Consider the following 19,900-nt stretch of genomic DNA (forward strand, 5'->3'; position numbering starts at 1 on the left):
TTGAGAGTCCACCTGCCGATGCAGGGGACGCGGGTTCGTGCTCCGATCCGGGAAGATCCCACATGCCGCGGAGCAGCTGGGCCCGTGAGCCATGGCTGCTGAGCCTGCGCGTCCGGAGCCTGTGCTCCGCAACGGGAGAGGCCACAACAGTGAGAGGCCCGAGTACCGCAAAAACAAACAAACAAACTCAACAGTGAGTAACTGACACAATTGCATTCTACCTACATTGGTCCTCAGTGCTCCCGGCCACAGAGGTAATGGCTGAAATAACTGAAGCTGACATATTCAAAAGAACTTTGATTTCAGATACATGAAGGGTTTCACTAAAGTTGACATCAACGTCTCTTCTTCCAATACTGAATTCCCTCCTCCCATTGAGAGGGAGCTTGCTGACTGACATTTATTCTTCTTGCTTTTTATTTAGTACAGGGGAGACAGAATGCCAGTCTTTACCTACATCTCCTTCCCTCAACACACACGCATCCAGGAAATGTAAGGAGACAAACCAAACAGCCCATGGGCAGGGAAGTGCTCAAGACACTGTATCTGCACTACCAGTGAAAGCCCTTTGGGTCACAGAAACTATGCTGCTTTCTTTTCCCCTGTGAAGGGGACATCTATGCTGGCTCTCTGCTCTTCAATCTCTGCTCCCTGTCCTGGGCCAACGCCCCAGAATTCCTCGGGTGGGCTGAGGATGCTGAGAAGTCCCATCTGGACCAACTCACCTTTCCTCCCCCAGAAGTCAACGCCCATTTCCTCTACAGAGCTTCCCCCTTTTGTCAGCAAAGGAAGGGAGCATCCCAACCGGGTACTTAAATTGTGCCTTGAGGGCATACGTTTCAGGGCACTCGTGGTCTGAGGGCGGGAAACAGGGAAACCGGCCCTAATTGTCCTGCGTAGCTCCAAACTTGCTTGGTAATCACTTTGGAATTGCTGGATCTTCACCTTTTCCATCTCTCTCCTCTTCTGGCAAGCACCCATCTATGGGTCCTAAGTAGGAAAGCCTGTCAGAGTATTAAAAATGGTTGCTGCTAAAATGCTTAAGAATTATGGAAGGAGGAAGCTGATGTTTAGATTTATTCCCCTCTACTCCCTCCCACTCACACCATAGACTGCATAGTTTCCCCTCAGAAAGGAAAACATTCTTGACCTCTGTTTAAATGTTTATCAGAAGTTGTCTGGACGTGCAGAGTCTGAAGTCACATTCAGTATTAGTCACATCCTTCTGTGTGTGTGGTGTAACCCTCCTATCAGGCCAGGAGGAATGCCTGGACTTTGTACAGAAACCATTCGGTGCTAGAAGCATCCACTACCACCCAGGGATTTTCACTAAGCCCAGACACAGGCAGAAGCTGAGCAAAAAACTTGAGCTTCCTGATGGCTGTAGGGCTTCAGTTTTGAATAGGTACAAAAAAAAAAAAAAATCCTCTAGCTCTGTGGGTCCTGTGGGGTCTTGATTTTAAAACAAAGCTCTAGCATGGAGCCTGGAAACAGCGGAGGTTCTAGGTCCTCAGCACAAAATGAGGGTCATTCAGAGTTTTATCCTTGCTCCGAAACACTCCTACTTTGGAGTAGGAAAAATCGCTTTGCCTTCTTGGGCCTTTGATATTGATAAATTAGTTTATGCTTCAGAAGTTCTGTAAGTAGTACATATCTAATAGACCTTGTATCAATGCGTGAAAGGCACTGTATGTAGACTCAACTAGGTGATGCAGGTGTGTGTCTGAGAGGAAGGTATGACTAAGGCAATAGAAAGTGTGTGGTCTGGCAGGTAGGATAAGTGGGTTTTGGTACCACTCTCACCACAGGCAGGTTACACATTCCACTCGTCCTCAGCTTTTTCATCTTTAAAATGGGAAGTTTGAAGCAATCATCTAGGAGGTCCTTTGGGTGCCAACAATAATTTCTGATATTTTTGTCTCTAATATCTGAAGCTGAGGCAATAGGCATAAGCTTCAGCCCAAAGGACATGAGTCACAATAAGAAAGACTTTCCTGAGAGTAACCCTGAGTTTGCAAAGGACACTCTGGAACTTTCCGTTCTAGACCAGTGTGGGTCTTAAACTGCGGTCCAAGAAAACTCTTCCAGGACTGGTGTTTTGGAGCTGTCAAATTTGAAATCTCATAGACTGGGATGATACAGGATGTGGGCATTGGATGGTTATGGTGAACTAAAATATCACTTGAGAATCATTCTAGATCTATGAGTCTACACTCAAAATCTAATTAAGTTTTTTGGTAATTAAAAGAAGGGAAAGAAAATTTCCCTTCACAAATTTAGCAGCTTTTATCATGTTACACAGGGATCACCAATGCTGTAATGGTACAGTATTTTTTTTTTAATTTTGTTGGTATTTAAAAAAAATACAAAAGTGCATGCTCATCAACATCATTTATGATAAAAACCCTCAACAAAGTGGGTATAGAGGGAACATACCTCAACATAATAAAGGCCATATATGATAAGCCCACAGCTAACATACTCAACAGTGAAAAGCTGAAAGCTTTTCCTCTAAGATGATAAACCAGATGAAAATGCCCACTCTTGCCACTTTTACTCAACATAGTATTCGTAGTCCTAGCCAGAGCAATTAGGCAAGCATCCAAATCAGAAAGGAGGAAGGAAAGCTGTCATTATTTGCAGGTGACATAATGTTATATATAGAAAACCTAAAGACTCCACCGAAAAACTGTTAGAACTAATAGACAAATTCAGTAAAGTTGCAGGATACAAAATAAATATACCCAAATCAGTTGCATTTCTATATACCAACAGTGAACTATCAGAAAGAGAAACTAAGAAAAGCAGTCCCATTTACAACAGCATCGAAAAGAACAAAATTCTTGGGAATATATTTAACCAAGGAAGTGAAAGATCTGTACACTAAAAACTATAAGACACTGGGCTTCCCTGGTGGCGTAGTGGTTGAGAATCTGCCTGCTAATGCAGGGGACACGGGTTCGAGTCCTGGTCTGGGAGGATCCCACATGCTGCAGAGCAACTAGGCCCGTGAGCCACAACTACTGAGCCTGCGTGTCTGGAGCCTGTGCTCCGCAACAAGAGAGGCCGCGATAGTGAGGCCCGCGCACCGCGATGAAGAGTGGCCCCCGCTTGCCACAACGAGAGAAAGCCCTCCTACAGAAATGAAGACCCAACACAGCAAAAATAAATAAGTAAATTAATAAACTCCTACCCCCAACATCTTCTTTTAAAAAAACAAACAAAAAAAACTATAAGACACTGATGAAAGGAACTGAAGAAAATACAAATAAATAGAAAGATATCCCTTGCTCATGGATTGGAAGAATATTGTTAAAATGTCCATACTACCTGAAACAATGTACAGATTCAATGTAATCCCTATCAAAATAGTGTTTCTCATAGAAATAGAGAAAACAATCCTAAAAGTTGTATGGAACCAAAAAAGAGCCTGGATAGCCAAAGCAATCTTGACAAAGAAGAAGAAAGCTGGAGGCATGATATGTCCTGATTTCAAACTATATTACAAAGCTGTAGTAATCCAAATGGGATGGTTTTGGCATAAAAACAGACACATAGATCAATGGAACAGAATAGAGAGTCCAGAAATAAACTCACACATTTATGACCAATTAATTTACAACAAAGGAGCCAAGAACATACAATGGGAGGAGAATAGTCGCTTCAACAGCTGTGTTTGTAAAACTGGACAGCCACATGCAAAAGAATGAATGAATCTGGACCACCATCTTACACCATAAACAAAAATTAACTCAAAATGAATTAAAGACTTGAATGTAAGACCTGAAACCATAAAACTCCTAGAACAAAACATAGGGGGTAAGCTCCTTGACATTGGTCTTGGCAATACTTTTTCAAATCTGACACCAAAATGAAAAATAAACAAGTGGAACCACCTCAAATCAAAAAGCTTCTGCACAGCAAAGGAAACCATCAACAAAATGAAAAGGTAACCAACCAGTGGGAGAAAATATTTGCAAATCATATTATCTGATAAGGGGTTAATATCCAAAACATATAAAGAATTCATACAATTCAACAGCCAAAAACCAAACAATCTGATTGAAAAATAGGCAGAGGATCTGGATGGACACTTTTTCCAGAGAAGACAAACTGATGGCCGACAGGTACATGAAAAGGTGCTCAATGTCACTAATCATCAGGGAAGTGCAAATCAAAATCGCAATAACACTTCACATCTGTTAGAATGACTACTATCAAAAGAGAAGGAATAACAAGTGATGGGGAGGATGTGGAGAAAAGGGAAACCCTTGTGCACTGCTGGTGGGAATGTAAATTGGTGCAACCACTATGGAAAAAAGTATGAAGGCTCCTCAAAAAATTAAAAATAGAACTACCATTATGATTCAGCAATTCCACTTTTGGGTATTTATCTGAAGGAAACAAAAACACTAACCCGAAAATATATGCACCCCTGTGTTCACTGCAGCATTATTTTTACTAACCAAGACATGCAAGTAACCTAAGTGTCCACTGATGGATGAATAGATAAAGATGTGCTGTATATATATACAATGGAATAATATTCAGCCATAAAAAAGGAAATCTTGTCATTTGCAACAACATGGATGGACCTTGAAGGCATTATGAAAAGTGAAATAAGTCAGACAAAGAAAGACAAATACCATTATGATCTCGTATGTAGAATCTAAAACAAACCAACAATGGAACTCATAGATACAGAGAACTATACTTATAGATACCGTGGTTGCCAGAGGTAGGGGATTGGCGAAGGGGGCAAAAGGTACAAATTTCTAGTTATAAAATAAGTCATAGGGATGTAATGTACAGCATGGTGACTACAGTTAATAATACTATATTTGAAAGTTGCTAAGAGAGTATACCTTAAAAAATTATAACTATGTGTGATGATGAATGTTAACTAGACTTATTGTGGTAGCCATTTCACAATAAAGTATACAAATATTGAATCATTATGTTGCACACCTGAAACGAATATAATGTTGTATGTCCATTATATCTCAATGAAAAAACCTTTAATAAAAAATAATCACAAGTCTCACTGTATAACATTAAGCTATTATAAAACTATTGGGGTTGGAAAGAACCTTAAGAGTCATCTAGTCCAACCCTCAAACTGGACACAAAAGTCTGCTCTCCAACAGCTTATGGTTCTCTGTCTGAATACTTCCAGAAACCCTCAACCAAGGTTCCCAAATCCATTGCTGAATCACTGTTGTTGTCATAAGGTTCTTCCTTAGGTGAACTAAAATCAGCCTTCCTGCAACTTCCACCTTTGATTATAGTTCCACCCTCCAAAACATCATTGAATAAGTTAAATTGTTTTTCAAGATGATTAAAAAAAAAGTACATGCTCATTGTAACAATTAAAACAATATACAAGTATATAGACAGTAAATTGTCTACTTTTAATCTCATGATAATCCTAACCTCCCAATAACCTGTTAACAGTTTATACATCCATATACTTTTTCATTTTATTTTTTAAATTAGAAAGTTTATACCTATCACCCTACAAATTGCCTGTTATCAGTGATCAATATATCATATATTGATTTATTAAGTCAATACACATAAATCAACTTCATTCTTTTCAATAACAGCAAAATGTTCCATAACACGGGTGTACCTCTTTAATAATATTCAGGGTGTTTCAACTTTTTTCTATATGCAAACTATGATACAACAAATATTCTTACACATATTCTTAGTGCTTTTGTTTCTGTGGGATAGGTTCCAAGAAATGTGCTTTCTGGGTCAAGGGTATGAGAATGTGTAATTTTAATAGACATTCTTAGATCACTTTCAAAAAGTTAGGAATTCTTGCACCTAGTGATAGTGTATGAGGGTGCTCATTTCCTCACACATTTCCCAGCAATGGGAGTTAGGAATTTTAAAAAATTAGCCCCAGTTGAAGGGGGAAACGCTGTATGTCATTGCTGTTCTAATTGCATTTTCAGGACTGCTTGTGTGGTTGAGCAACTTTTCAGAGCAACTCTTCACATGTTTATTGGCCATTTGCATTTGTTCTCACTTTAATTCACTATAATTTCTGTTTATTTGCCTTTGGGTCATTTATCAATTTATATGAGCTCTTGTTCATTACAGATATTTACTCTTTATATTTTGCGAATAATTTCTCCATGCTATGACTGTCTTTCAAGTTCGTTTGTTTTTGTTTTTTTTACAGACATTTATTTGTGGTACTGGTTGCCATATAGCATGTAAGCTCCTTGAGAGCAGCGATACTGGCTCTTTAGCACACTGCTGTATCTTCAGCATCAAGAACAGTGCCTGGGGCTTCCCTGGTGGCGCAGTGGTTGAGAGTCCACCTGCCGATGCAGGAGACGTGGGTTCGTGCCCCGGTCCGGGAAGAGTTCACATGCCGCGCAGCGGCTGGGCCCGTGAGCCATGGCCGCTGAGCCTGTGCTCCACAACGGGAGAGGCCACAACAGTGAGAGGCCCGCGTACCGCAAAAAAAAGAACAGTGCCTGGCACATACTTCGCTCCCAATAAAAATAATGCCTGACTAACTGAATACAAGCTTAAAACTTGTATGTAGCTGTTAACCTTTTCCTTTATGATTTCTGGGTTATCAGAATAGCTCTATTTTATTACTTTTACTTTTCTGCATTTAATCCTTTAATCCATCTTGAATTTTTTGTTAAAAAAATTTTTTTTTCCTATTTGGAGTGCTAATCCATCTTGAATTTGTTTTGCATGCAGTAGGAAGCGGGGTAAACTGTTTGACCCTGCTTTGGCCACTACTTTGTATAAAAGGCATTATATTAAAGTAAGTTCTAAAAAGAACTTGCATTTTATGTGTTCTATACATTAAAATAGAAGTACACCCTACCAACCATTTTATGTGCTATTAAAATATCTAAAATTAATTATTCAAAAATAAAGATGGTAACTTGCTCTTTGAGATTTCCTTGTTCTGTTTCCCTCCCCAGTTTTTTGTTTTTTTTACCTCCCCACTGGAAAATTTTTAAAATTTTTATGTAATTGGTGCTGAGCTGCTCCCTAGGAGAATTACTTGATAAGAGACCCAGGTGCTGCTTGAGACTTATTCTGCTTAGACAATAAAATTATGTCACAGGCTTGAATGTGGTTGATTATACCTTATATTATAGTCTAGGAACCTTAAAGATAGAAATCATACCTTATTCATTCTACATCCTGCCATAATTCAAAGATTATTTTGATATATTAGGTAGTCAATAATACTTATTTAAATTAATACTGTGGTAGTAGAGCATGTATTTAACTTACCCAAGAGAATTGAGGATATTTTGAAAAGGCTCAAACAACTGCATATGTCACCCTTGAAGACTCATTTTGCATGTGTGATAACATATCTACCAACTGCAATTAACAGAAGAATTCCCATAGACTTGGTGTGACTGCACTATTGGAAGATCAGAGGCATAATTGGGCATGATGGCAAGATAGAAGATAGCACATTGTTGCAAATACTGTTGATTATATACCCAGTAGGCAGGCCCCTTCTTCCTTGATGGCAAACCAGGCTTTTGTTTGGGTCTTCAGTCTCTCATGCGACAGAAGCAGCTTAATTCTTAAGTGGTGAATTATGACTGGTGTCAGCCCATCATGGTGTCTCATTCCCCTTGGCAGTGATTGGTGCAGGCATGCGTGTGTGCTCCAATTCTGGCTGATGAGACTCACGAATAAATCTACAGGAGCATTTCTTGGAAAGGTTTTCTCTGATAGCAATGTGGAATGCATGAGAAGATAGGATCCTCTTTTCTCCGGTTGTTGTTGAGCTGTCTCGCAATCACAAGGACCTAAATCCCTCCCCAACTGCTTTTGTCTTTCCTTCATCTCTGTTGTCTCTCTCCTGCTCAATTTTGATTCTACTTCTAGAAGTTTCTCCTTGGTGAAGGACCCTGTCCTGGAAGGGAGTCCTAGTCAGCTGTGAGAATTCACAGGGCTCAGGATGCTCCAGCTCCATAGACCCTCCCATGGGTACTTGCACTCACCCACTAATGGACTGGGTGCACGACACTTTCCAGTAAGTGAACACCTGTTGGCTATGTTGGAATTTTCCTATTATCAGATCTGTCTTCACCTCATTACTTCCCTCTGCTTCCTTCCACAGAGCTGCTGACATCATGCAGGCCTCCCAGCACAGGGGGCTTGTTTAAAGCCACTTATATTTTGGGATTCACAGGGCTAGCTTGTCACTTTTGTGTGGTAAATGCTGTCCATGGGGTTTTGATTTTGGTATCTAGTGGCTTTATTTTTTACTTTTTAAAAAACTGTAGTAAAATATGCAACATAAAATTTACCATCTTAGCAATTTTTAAGTGTATAGTTCAGTAGTGTTAAGCATATTCACATTGTTGGGCAACAGAGCTCCAGAACTCTTTTCATCTTGCAAAACTGAAACTCTATAGCCACTCAAAAACTCCCTACTCTTCCTTTCCCCCAGGTCCTGGCAACCATCCTTCCAGTGGCTCTGTTTTTATGAGGGGATTGAATTCAGGGAGATCAACAAACTCTGCTGTTGCCACGGTCCCATTATTAAACTGTAACTCCTGGAGACTGGAGCCTGTTCCATGGCCACAGTGCCAGTGTAGCACCTGACACATAGAAAACATGCACATAGTTAACTGACGAAGGAGACATTCTTAATTCCTGTTGCTTATGGCAGGGTGATAAGGATGCTTTCTTGTACTCATTAAAGTGATTGATGGTTAACATAAAAGTGGCCATCGTTACCTGGACTGATACCTTTCCGGGTCAATATGCAACACGAGCTTCTAGATGGGAGAGCACTGCCAACTCTTGATTACTCAACAAATGGAGGGCAGGAGAAGAAAAGACTAACTCAAATGGATGCTGATTTTAAACTACTTTATATTTTTGCTGTGTATGAATTTGTTGGGGCAGATTTCCTCACTAATTATGTTTGGTTCAGGCTAACATTATAACATAAGCAGTTCCTGGGCACTCTTTGCTGGTAGTGATTTGAAGGGAAGGCGTACATGGGGTGGCATATTAAAAAGTAAACATTTGACACAGGTGTACACAAGGTAGTTAACTAATTGGGCATATTTGAGAGTTGTTGCTATAACGACGGGTGAAATCAAAGGGAATCAAATCTTGCATTCATACAGGGCTTTACAGTTACAAAGAGCCTTCAAATCCATTACCTCATTTCTTTCCCATAACCTTAACCCTTTAATACAGGTCTTGGTAGTTCCATTTTACAGGTGAGGAAATAGACAGGACTGGGAGATTAAGTAATGTGCTCACAATCACACATTTGGTCAATGTATAATCAGGACTCTGACTCTTCTAAGATTAGTGGTTTTAAAATTTTTTTATAATTTTATAAAATTTTATTGTATTTATAGGTTATAGCCACCCTTTTCATTCCTAATACCAAATGTTCATACCCTTTATTTTAATTTTTATTTTATTATTATTTTTAACTGCAGTCTAATTGACCTACAACACCATGTTAATTCCAGGTATACAACACAGTGATTTGATACAAGATTAGTATTTTTAGAACACTATTGTTACACCTGAAGAGTGTGATGATATAGACTACCTCATATTCCATTTTGGAAGCAGGCAGGGTACCAATTATACATATATAAAGACAAAGAGGTTCTGGACTAGTTTGGGCGAGAATAGCCTTCATTTTCTCCATACAGTCCCCCCAAATTACTCCTACCATTCAGTTGCCGCCTCCTTCCTTGATTACCACATCTCTAGGCATCCTTGCAGAAAAAGACAGAAAAAGAGGGAAGAAGGGTAAAAGTACCAGGATGACATTTGGGGGCTGTTCCAGAAGCATTGGCACTACAACTAATATGAGGGTAATGACCAGACTGTGAGCCCCTACTGTGTGTGCTGAGTACCACGCTTGAAGACAACCATGAAAAGTAGGCAATATCGTCCCCACTTTACAGATGACAAAACTGAGGCTCAGAGAAGTAACTTGCCCAAGATCATGCATTTAGTAAGTGGGGGAGTGGGAACTTGAACCTCCTGCTCTCAAGCATTTATCTCTGCAATACATATGATTTAAATAAGCATAAAAACATTACAGCAATTAGAAATTCACCATACTTAGACCGGAGGATGAACTGAAGTTCATCTTTATACAATTTATGAAAAATCAAAGTATGCTTGTTTTCTAAGCATTTTTACAGCTCTTACCCACAAACAATTAAAAACCCCACTTTCCTTGTTTGAGTTAATTTCAAATGATCCCTTTCCACGTATTTAAAGCAAATAAGGCATGAACCCTCAAATCTGTTAGCCATCATTTCTGTTAAGGAAACTGTTAAGGAGTGAAATATCGTTTCTTTCAAAGTGGTCTCTATGAAGATCTTTGGCACCTTTTACATAGGACTTCTTCCCTCTTCCCACTGAATTTTGGGAATGACATATTTTTCTAGAAAGCTCTTTTTTTTTTTCCCCAGCCATGATCTATGTCATCACCTGCTTCTCAAAAGTAACTGATTACTGTTCAGTGAAATCTGAGGGGGTCTGTGGACTCTCAAACACTGAGCTTCCAGTCATCCTTTGAATTTGCCTCCAGCAACTGTTTCTGAAGTGTAAAACTAATAACTGCTGCCCAGTTATAGCAGACATTGTACGTAGGCAGACTCTGCCCTAATCTCCACCCTCCTTCTCAGTCTTTCTTGCAGCTAGAGGTAGCCAAGTGACCCATTTTTGGCCAATGAGATAGACGTTTGCTGAGAGTGTACGGGAAACTTTTGCTCACCTGATAAAATGGGACATGGGACAGGCACTGCCCTTTTCCTTGTTCCTTCTAATTGCCTTGAAATTAGGACTCAGTGATCTGAAGTACTGCAGCCTCCTTGTGACCATTAGGCATGAAGTCAAAAGCCAACACACAAGGGACAGCAGAGCACAAAGAACAAACCTGGGTCCTCCAAGCTGTTACTGTTGAACTGTTAAACCCACACCAATAGCTGTCTACACCTGGACTCTGTTCTGCAAGCAACCAACCCCCTTCTAAGGGAGCCACTGTAGCCAGGTTTTCTATTACTTGCAGCTGAACATGTTCCTTACTGAGAGACCAGCTCTTGTGCTTTTGGGTGATCATTCTTCTTTTCCCCTTCCCCAAATCTAAACATCCCCTTATATGTTGAAGGAACTGGTATAAGAATGGCACTTTCACATCAGGTACAAGCTCACATAACCTAAAAAGTATTTGCAAACTAAAATATAATGCACACTAAATTACACGACTGATTCAGAAAATTGCTGAGAAATGTTCCTTCACCTCTGACTAAGAATTTCTTCAGTCTGAGATAAATGTCACAATTTCATGAGAAACCTACTATTTCCTGCTTTCTTTGGCAGTATCTGAGGTCAAGGCCTTCTAGTTCTTATGATACACTGTTAGTTTTAAGGACCTCTCAGTGGGTCACATTCTCATTCCACAAAGATGAAGCACACGCACATGAATTCATGTGACACAAGGAAAAAAAAATCCCGAAATCTCCCTGAGACTCAATTTTATTCAAATTGATTAAAAATTTAATTTGTTCTTCACAAAGTTCTCCTTAGGCTCTTCAATGATATAGGTTTTATTTGTTAGAAAACATGTGAAAGCAGCGATTTATCTCATTACCTTTTCTAACTTATTTTGCACTTCCCTCAGAACACTGAATGGCACACTGGTTATTTCACCGAGCAAAGCTTACAGATCCTGGCAGTGTGCTTGCTTTGGGAGTTGGACTACCTTAATTAACCAAGTTAATCACAAGCACTTGGGGAATTATTATTTCATGCTATATTAGACAACTGCCACTGCCAAAACCTTGAATTTAGGTTATTTGCTGAAACAACAGCTTCGGATTCTCTTTCTTCGAAGAAGGATTTTCCATCTTTCTTCAAAAATACATACATGGTTTAACAAAACAAGCACAAGTATATGCATTTCCATACTTTAGTAATAATCAAAGTAACTTAACAATACAGGCGGGACTTCCCTGGTGGTGCAGTGGTTAAGAATCCGCCTGCCAATGCAGGGGACACAGGTTCGAGCCCTGGTCCAGGAAGATCCCACATGCCACGGTGCAACTAAGCCCATGTGCCACAACTACTCAGCTTGTGCTCCAGAGCCCGTGAGCCACAACTGCTGAAGCCCACGTGCCACAACTACTGAAGCCCGCATGCCTAGAGCCGGTGCTCCGCAAGAGAAGCCACCACACTGCAACAAAGAGTAGCCTCCGCTCGCCACAACTAGAGAGACTGCGCGCAGCAACCAAGACCCAACGCAGCCCCCCGCCCAAAACAAAACAAAACAAAACACAATACAGGCAATTTAATGGAGACACAAGTTTAGGAATGGCAACTGAAATGCACAGATCAAGAACTGGAATGAAGCATTTATGTTTAACTGGCTCTGCAACTCAATTTTAGCTTCCTGTGGCTTTATTTTATTTTTTTTTTTCTTTTTCCTTTTTTATTGAGGTGTAGTTGACATATGACATTATATTAACACAGATTCCTTTTCATCAGAAGCTTAAGTCAATATGGTTTGCAACAGCTCCCTTGCAGTGGAGAGGTGTGATTTGTTTGGAACTGGTATTGTAGAATTCCCATTCTCCTAGTCTTCTCAGGGTTCTGCCATCATCATCTCCCCCATCCCCATCTCCCACGTGCCCAATGGCTGAGTTCAAGTGGGGCAGTCCCCTATCTTCTCCTCTGATCCCGCCTCCATGCCTGCCATGGTGTCCATCACCATTCTAGCTCCCTTCCCTGATACCAGTTCTCTACCAATTGCCTTGGCAAGATTGCAGCCAAAAAACCATAATAGGCCAGAGTAGCGACCTAACTTCCTACAGCAAATCCACCATCAGGGACAACAGCCTTAGCAGAGCAAGATCTGGGAGGAGTGAAGGGGAGGGATAAGGAGAGGTAGCCGAGAAATCCAAGAGAAAGGCTCAGCCACAGTCTTCAGATACTGAGAGCAGGCTAGCCTTCTCTCCAGGGAGCAGTGGGACCCTGTGGAGAAAAAAGGCTAGTGGAGACCACGGGTAACATAAGGTATGCATGGATGCCCCACGTGTGCAACTGAACATATATTTGCACACACTTGCTCCAGAGTCAGCCTGCAAATATACATGCTCCTAATGTATACATCCCATGCACGCACCTGCACACATGCACCCCTACAAATAGGCCTGCACACACAAGGGCTCACTCACAAACACCCACCACAAATCTGCACGCTCAAACTCACTCATACAGAAACACACATCTTTTGCATATATATCTTCACTCATGCACACATACACACACCGTGGGGTACCCATCCACACATGCATATACAAACTTACTTCCTCCTACGTACATACTATACATACACATATGTACATACTCACACATAGGGCTGCTGCTTCTCACGTGGCCTGTGCACATCTGCCTACATGCTAGCACTGACATACTCACTTATGCTTCCCTGCACTCACACCAGCAAAGAATCTGTACTTGCTTGTGCACAACACACATGTCTGCAAATATATACATAAACCCTTGCACACCTGTGCAGAGACGCCCTTAGCCCTGGTCCTGGGGTGTGGATGGTGCTGCCCTCTGTTGGAAACAGCGGATAAGCTCCTTCCGGTTGTCTAGAATGGTGTCAAAGCTCTCCTGCAGACGGGCCTGCTGGTCAACCAACTGGTGCTGCAGGCCCCGGATCCACTGGAGCAGGGCCAGGCGACGGTACATCACCAAGTGCACATGGTGCTTCTCCTTCTCCTGCTCTTTATAGCGCTCTTGAGCCTGCAGCTGCTGTACGGCCTGGGCCACCGAGGGCAGAAGGGGAGCTGGAGGGTCAGGGCCAGGAGGGGTCCCACAGGCAGGCTCAGGGCTGCAGCTAGGGCTGTCAATGCTCAGGGAGCTGCTGGCATAGCCATTGTCCTCCAGAGGGGAGCAGACTGTGCTGGCACCACCCATCTTCTCAGGCCCAGCTCCAGGGATCTCTGCCCCCTCTGGTGGGCTGCGGACCTCCCCCTCAGGGAGTCCAGGATCCTGGAAGGCCTGGTTGTCAGAGGGCAACTCAGAGAAGCTCCTCATCAGTATGGGTTCCACTTGGCCTGGCATCCCATGCCAGTTCTCATTGGTATCTTTGGCACTTGCCATGAAGTTGGAGTTGCTGTCTGGTTGAAGCTCGGGCTGACATACTCCAGGAGGCGCGTCCCCCGGGAACTGCCCCCCTTCAGCTACCCCTGGCTGGATGGCAAACATCTGGTCTTCAGCTGGAGTTTTTTTCCTTATGAGGTGACCCAAATCCTCACTTGTAAAGTCTCTGAGCTTTGGTGGTCTGCAGTGATACAGGTCTTCCTATGTCATTCCTGTGGCTTTAAATGTGGGCACACGGGTATGTGTGTGTGCGCCCATCTACACAATAGCTCACCCAAAATCCTTGCTCCAGCTTCACTGGATTCCCCCTTAATTAGGGCTCTGTTTGGGCATTCAAACTGAATCATGGTTGCCTAATTTATAACGTACGGATAACACACCACAGGGTTCTGGTGGGGACTAAAAAGGTGATATATGTGTGCATGTAGGTGAAAATGCTTATAAACTGTACTGTGCTATGTTGATTTAAGGTCTTGTTAGTATTCCTCTCTCGCAGTCAAATATGGGAAAAATTCCACCCGAACAATCACATACAGAGTCTCCATTTTATAAATATATTCTCAGCACTGTTTAGTTACTGTCTTAGCTGGAATAACTGCCTTACAAAAGACTTTTGTTGCTGAATGTGCTGGAGATTAAAGGACTTAAGGAAAAAAGAAACAAGGCTTTGCCAGTCTCTTTAAGGACCCAAGGAAAGCCCCAAGGACACGTGCAGTAAAATGTTGTAAGTAGATTCTTTTCCAGTTTTATGAAGTGGAGCAGGCCACAGGCTCTCACTGAAAAGTGGAGAGTAACAGTGCATCTCACAAACTGAGATGAAACAGGGGTCAAACCATGGTCTTGGTATTATGCACACAACTCATATTTAAAGAGATGCTGAGAATCAATTGTACGTATATTTGGCTGTAGTCAAATAAAGCTGTGAAGGCTATTTATTTTCTTCTGTGAAAAAAATACCAAAGACAAACCTTCCAAATTTCACAAAGTTTTTACTGTTTATGTCCCATATAGGTGGCTGCCACTGCAACAGACATTTTCAAGCTACTCTAGCAGGGATGCACGTGCTTTGTATAAACCCCAATTCAATGATGTAAGCAGAGTTCTAGCTGATCTGAACTATTCCCGATGCCTGGCAGTCTTGGACGCAAACTAGATGAGTGGCAGGGCCCTCGGTTTTTTGGCCAGTTGTTACAAATTTCATAAATGGGAACTGGGCTGAAGGAACAACTCTCAATGGTCTCTATGCCATCAGAGTGGGGCAGTCACGAGAATAACCCAAGTCTGAAGATAATTAAAAAGTAATTCCAATGGCATATTGAAATGCTTTGCTTTTGGCCTTTTGTTTAAATTATTTTGGAGAGGCTAATTTTTAACCTGGAATCTACCAATGTCAACATGTATCAAAAAATGTTTAAATGTTCACACCTTTGAATCAGTAATTCTAATTTGCAATCTATTCTAAAGAAATAATGCAGAAGAAAGAAGATCTATATGTCCAAAGATGTGAATTTAAAGCTTGTTTTTGACAGAGGAAAACTGGGGTAAACTATGGCTCATTCAAATGCCTATGCAACATTGTAAATATTTATAAAATATTTTAAACACATGGAAAATAGTTACAAATGAAAAACAAGATGTAAAAAATATATGGATAGCACTATCAAAAATGGCTGTATAATACATGCCTAGAAAAACACTAGAATAAAATATAATAAAATATGAACTGGGTAGAATAAAAATATTAATGATTGATTTCAATGTATTCTACAGATTTCTTTAACATTTTTCTTCAATAACAAAGATCTTTATTGAAAATGAAATTAATTCTGGGAATTAACATTCCCAGAACACACAGCTGAAATTAAATGAACAAGGATATGTAAGTCCAGAATTTAAAACCCACTGTGGTTTGTCCGACAAGCTAAACATCTGATGGCTGTTTAGCAGCTGCAAAATATATCCTCCTGGTCTCAGTAGGTCACTGCCTCTGTTTAAAATTTTGCTTTTACACATTGCCAGGGAATTAGGTAGAGCAAAGTGAATTTACTGAGTTTCTTTCTTAGTGTTACCAAAGTATTTAAACACAATCTTAAAGATTCTTTTGGATCAATATTCTATACTTAGTTCAATTCTGAGCAAACAAAAATAAAATTCACTCGTCTCCTCTCCGGAATGGCACTTTGGGCAAAGTAATAGCTAATTCATTTATCTACTACACACCTAGCCATAGTTACATTCTTTATAAGCTCTTAAGTCTATAATTAAATTATGATGTATTCATAGGCCACAAACATGAATGTACTTTTGTTCATCTTTTCCCTTCCAGTATAAACTGCACAGAAAATAAATGCTTCCAATGATAAAGAGTTGAGTACATATGTGTGTGTATTCTTTGCTCCTATGCATTCTTATTAACCTGACTTACAAAGGGCTCTTTTATTTTAGTGTAAATGCCACTTCTGCCTTCCCACACTTTACCAACCACCAGATGGACCACAGGTTTGTAGGCTTCTTAGAGAAGGGACATTATCGTCCTCACCACTGCAAATTTCCTTATTATGGCACCTTGCACAGCATTTACAGAAAGCAGGCACTTGACTGACAGGGAAGTCATTATCATTTTCCACTTCTAATGACAGCGAGGACCAGGTAACCGTTGTTTCCCGAGTTACGTGATGCGTGAACTCATAGGAGCCAGGAGAGAGCCCGACTGCTAAGCGTAAACCTGGAGAGGGATGAGAGGCCCGGCTGCGGGCAAGGTGAGGGATGGCACCATGAGCCTGGCTCTGCGTGAGGAAAGGAAGGGCACCCAGGAGACCAGCTGGTGGTAAGGCTGGAGAGAGAAACGGGAGGACCTTCCTGCCACCCTACAAAGACTTAGTAAAATCTACACTTCTCATGAACGCCTTTGGGATGGGAGTCCTGCTTGCAGGTGGGTGCAGGGCAAAAATAAAGACTGATCACGGGGACAGTCAACACAGGGATAGCACATGTGTTTGTTAAACTGGGTCACGGGTCCAAGAATAATCTTCTAAGCACCTGCTTAGCGCGCACCTCCAAGCACCAGAACTATGCAAAGGAGGCATAACCCATACGTGTGCTCTGCTTTCAGAAACCCTGGTAGTTCCCTATTGCTTGTCACTGATCTGACCCTTTCTAACAGTGTTGATCATCATTATTTGTGGGTTCCGTATTTGCGAATCCACCTACTTGCTAAAATTGATTGGTAACCCCCAAATCAAATCATCCTTGGACATGCACAGAGTGGCAAAAAACGTGAGGCCCAGCTGAGGTCGAACAAGGCGACACCCCCCTTCTCGTTCCTGGTCTCACACTGTAACCTTGCGGTCTATTTAGTGCCACTGAGAATTCAACAATGAACAAAAAGGATAAAAAGCACTGGGCTCACGGGACTTATGTTCTAGTGACGCGACTGAAAGGTTGGATTGTGCGCTTTAGGTGAATACTTAAAGTACTGCGGTACTCAAAGTTTTATTAATACCAACAAGACCGATGGATGTAGAAATACTTTCATTGCGTCCGATTCAGATTCCAGCACTGAAACAGTCAAGGAAGCAGTTAAGCAGTTAAGCTGCTTGTGTTGTATCGAGTGATCATGTCTTCTAGGGTTTCCGCTTCCTGCGGTGTACTAGATAGCCTGAAAAGTCATCCTGCTGTAAAACACGAGAAGCTGGATGAACTGAGCAAAAATTGGCCCATCATTACTATAATTATCCCGAGGAAACGATGCACCGCCTAGGTCACACGAAGTCTTTTAAGAACAATGGTTCCGAACCTCGCCTGGACATTAAATCATCTGGGGAGCTTTTAAAAGTCCTGCTGCCCAGATCACAAGCAAACTAATTAAACCAGCATCCTGGAGCGGCACTCAGGCATCAGCAATTTTATAAAACTTCCTAGGTGATCTGGTGTCCAGCCAAGGTCAAGAACTACTGCTTTAGAAGGTGATAGGGTATATAGTGCATGGAGAGGCAGTAGTCCCAATGTTCTGTCAACTTCACTCAAAATTACCGACGCTGGGGAATCTGCAAAGTTATCCAGCTTCTTAAATCTCTTCTCCACAACCTCATTTCTTCTGCTTTCCCCCCTTATACTGGGAAGTGGATGCTATCACTTTTCAGATGGATGCAAAGAACCAACCTAAGTGGGTACCTTCCTGAGTCTAAATATGCCCGTTTATAGTTAAACATTTGAGTTTTTAAAATGAGTTCCCGCTAAGCTAAGGCTACATATGAAAGCCAAAGAAGGGACACGTGAATTGCAAACAAAAGACTTTATTATTTCCATCAATAAGTCTCTAAAAGTCAAGGGTAATACCCAATATGGACTTAATGGATACTAATCATACTCTTCCTCTGCCAATCTCTGTGTTTTTGGTTCACATTCCTCTTTGGAGACAATAACTCCATTTTTTTTTTTTTTAAATGAACCAACCAGCAAAACCCCACAACATTTCCTATACATGTAGGGAAGAAATAGACCAGTAATTACTGAATTTGAGTGTCCTGAAAATCCAAAATGTCCTCTATACCTAAAAGGTGTTATTAGAAAATACTGTGTGTGACCTGCGCTCGAAGATGGAACTATTCCATGCTGTAAAAGCAAAGTGAATCCTCCGGCAGGTATCCTGCGGGGTTCCCATGTGATTGTGCATTTGGACTCTGGGATCTCTCCCCGATGGAGTAGGACTCCCTGTCCCGGAATCCTTGAAGCGCAAGAACAAGAGCTAGATGGAAGTTTCCAGGGATTTGTTTATAAGAACATTACACTGCTATTTTGTTTGCATAGATCTAAACACAGGTTTCAGATCTAACCTGGAGATAGTTTGGATTGGTCAAAGTTAAGACATCAAGACGTCACAGTCAAGGCACTTATAAACTAACTCATACCAGGGTTTATGATGCTAATAACAATAAAAACTGAAATGAAAACAGCATTTAATGAGACTTTACTATATGCCAGGTACCAGTGCTTTTCACGTATCTCACTTAAGCTCCCAACAACCCTAAGTGGCAGACAGTATTATTATACTTGATTTGCAAGTAAGAAAACTATGAATCAAGGAGGTTAGAGTCACACAAACAGTTAAGTGGCGGAGAGGAATTTGACTCAGGTGGTCCGAGTCCAAAGTTCACCCACTCACCCCTCTGCTGTATTTTCCCATGCATACCAGGCACATTTTGGTTTCTGGTGACCAGCATAGTCACAAGAGTTGAAGACAAGAGTCAGGCCTGGGGTCAGCCTTGGGGACCTGTTAAGCCCATGGTCACCATGGGATGTGGCCATCTCCCCAACCCTCTGGACTGGACCTGAGAGGGGTCACAGGGTTTGGGGCTGATTACACGGAATGGATTAGGCTCCTAAGACATCTGAAAAACTGCATCCCAAAGGAGTATCAAGAAGAGAAGGGACAGCCAACTCCTGGCTGACGTGGACCGAGCTGGCTGCGTTATAGGGGTGGCACACCAAGTGTCCGCGTCTTCATTGTCTTGTGGGGGAAGCCAGGAGATGGCTCATGAGTCTGGGGATGGAGTTGAGGAAGCAGATTGAGCAGAGCTCACCATTTATAAAGTTGCCGGCCAGGCTCTGTAGCTAAGAAAGGGGTGGGAGGTGGAGAAAGAACACCACATTTCTTTGCACTCAGTCAGACAGGAAAAAGGGGCAGCGTGTAATGACAGGCCAGGCAGAGCGGGTGAAAAGAAAGAGGCTTCAG

The 19,900-nt window shown here is 41.6% G+C and overlaps 2 protein-coding genes across 2 annotated transcripts in view; both read right to left on the reverse strand.

The window, feature by feature from the left end:
* Positions 1 to 19,900, reverse strand: part of IGFBP7 (insulin like growth factor binding protein 7) — a 77,241-nt gene that overhangs the window by 46,337 nt on the left and 11,004 nt on the right. The gene's annotated exons all lie outside the window — the stretch shown is intronic.
* On the reverse strand, positions 12,488 to 14,271 carry LOC115865674 (UPF0500 protein C1orf216). Its single transcript, XM_030880665.2, has one exon. The coding sequence runs from the start codon at positions 14,269 to 14,271 to the stop codon at positions 13,582 to 13,584; it is 690 nt and encodes a 229-aa protein (XP_030736525.1). The 3' UTR covers positions 12,488 to 13,581.

Source organism: Globicephala melas, chromosome 5 (genome assembly GCF_963455315.2).
Source record: "Globicephala melas chromosome 5, mGloMel1.2, whole genome shotgun sequence".
NCBI lineage: Eukaryota > Metazoa > Chordata > Mammalia > Artiodactyla > Delphinidae > Globicephala > Globicephala melas.

Excerpts from the sequence above, each read along its gene's own strand:
- LOC115865674 (XM_030880665.2), bottom strand. The coding sequence starts at position 14,271 with ATGTTTGCCATCCAGCCAGGGGTAGCTGAAGGGGGGCAGTTCCCGGGG.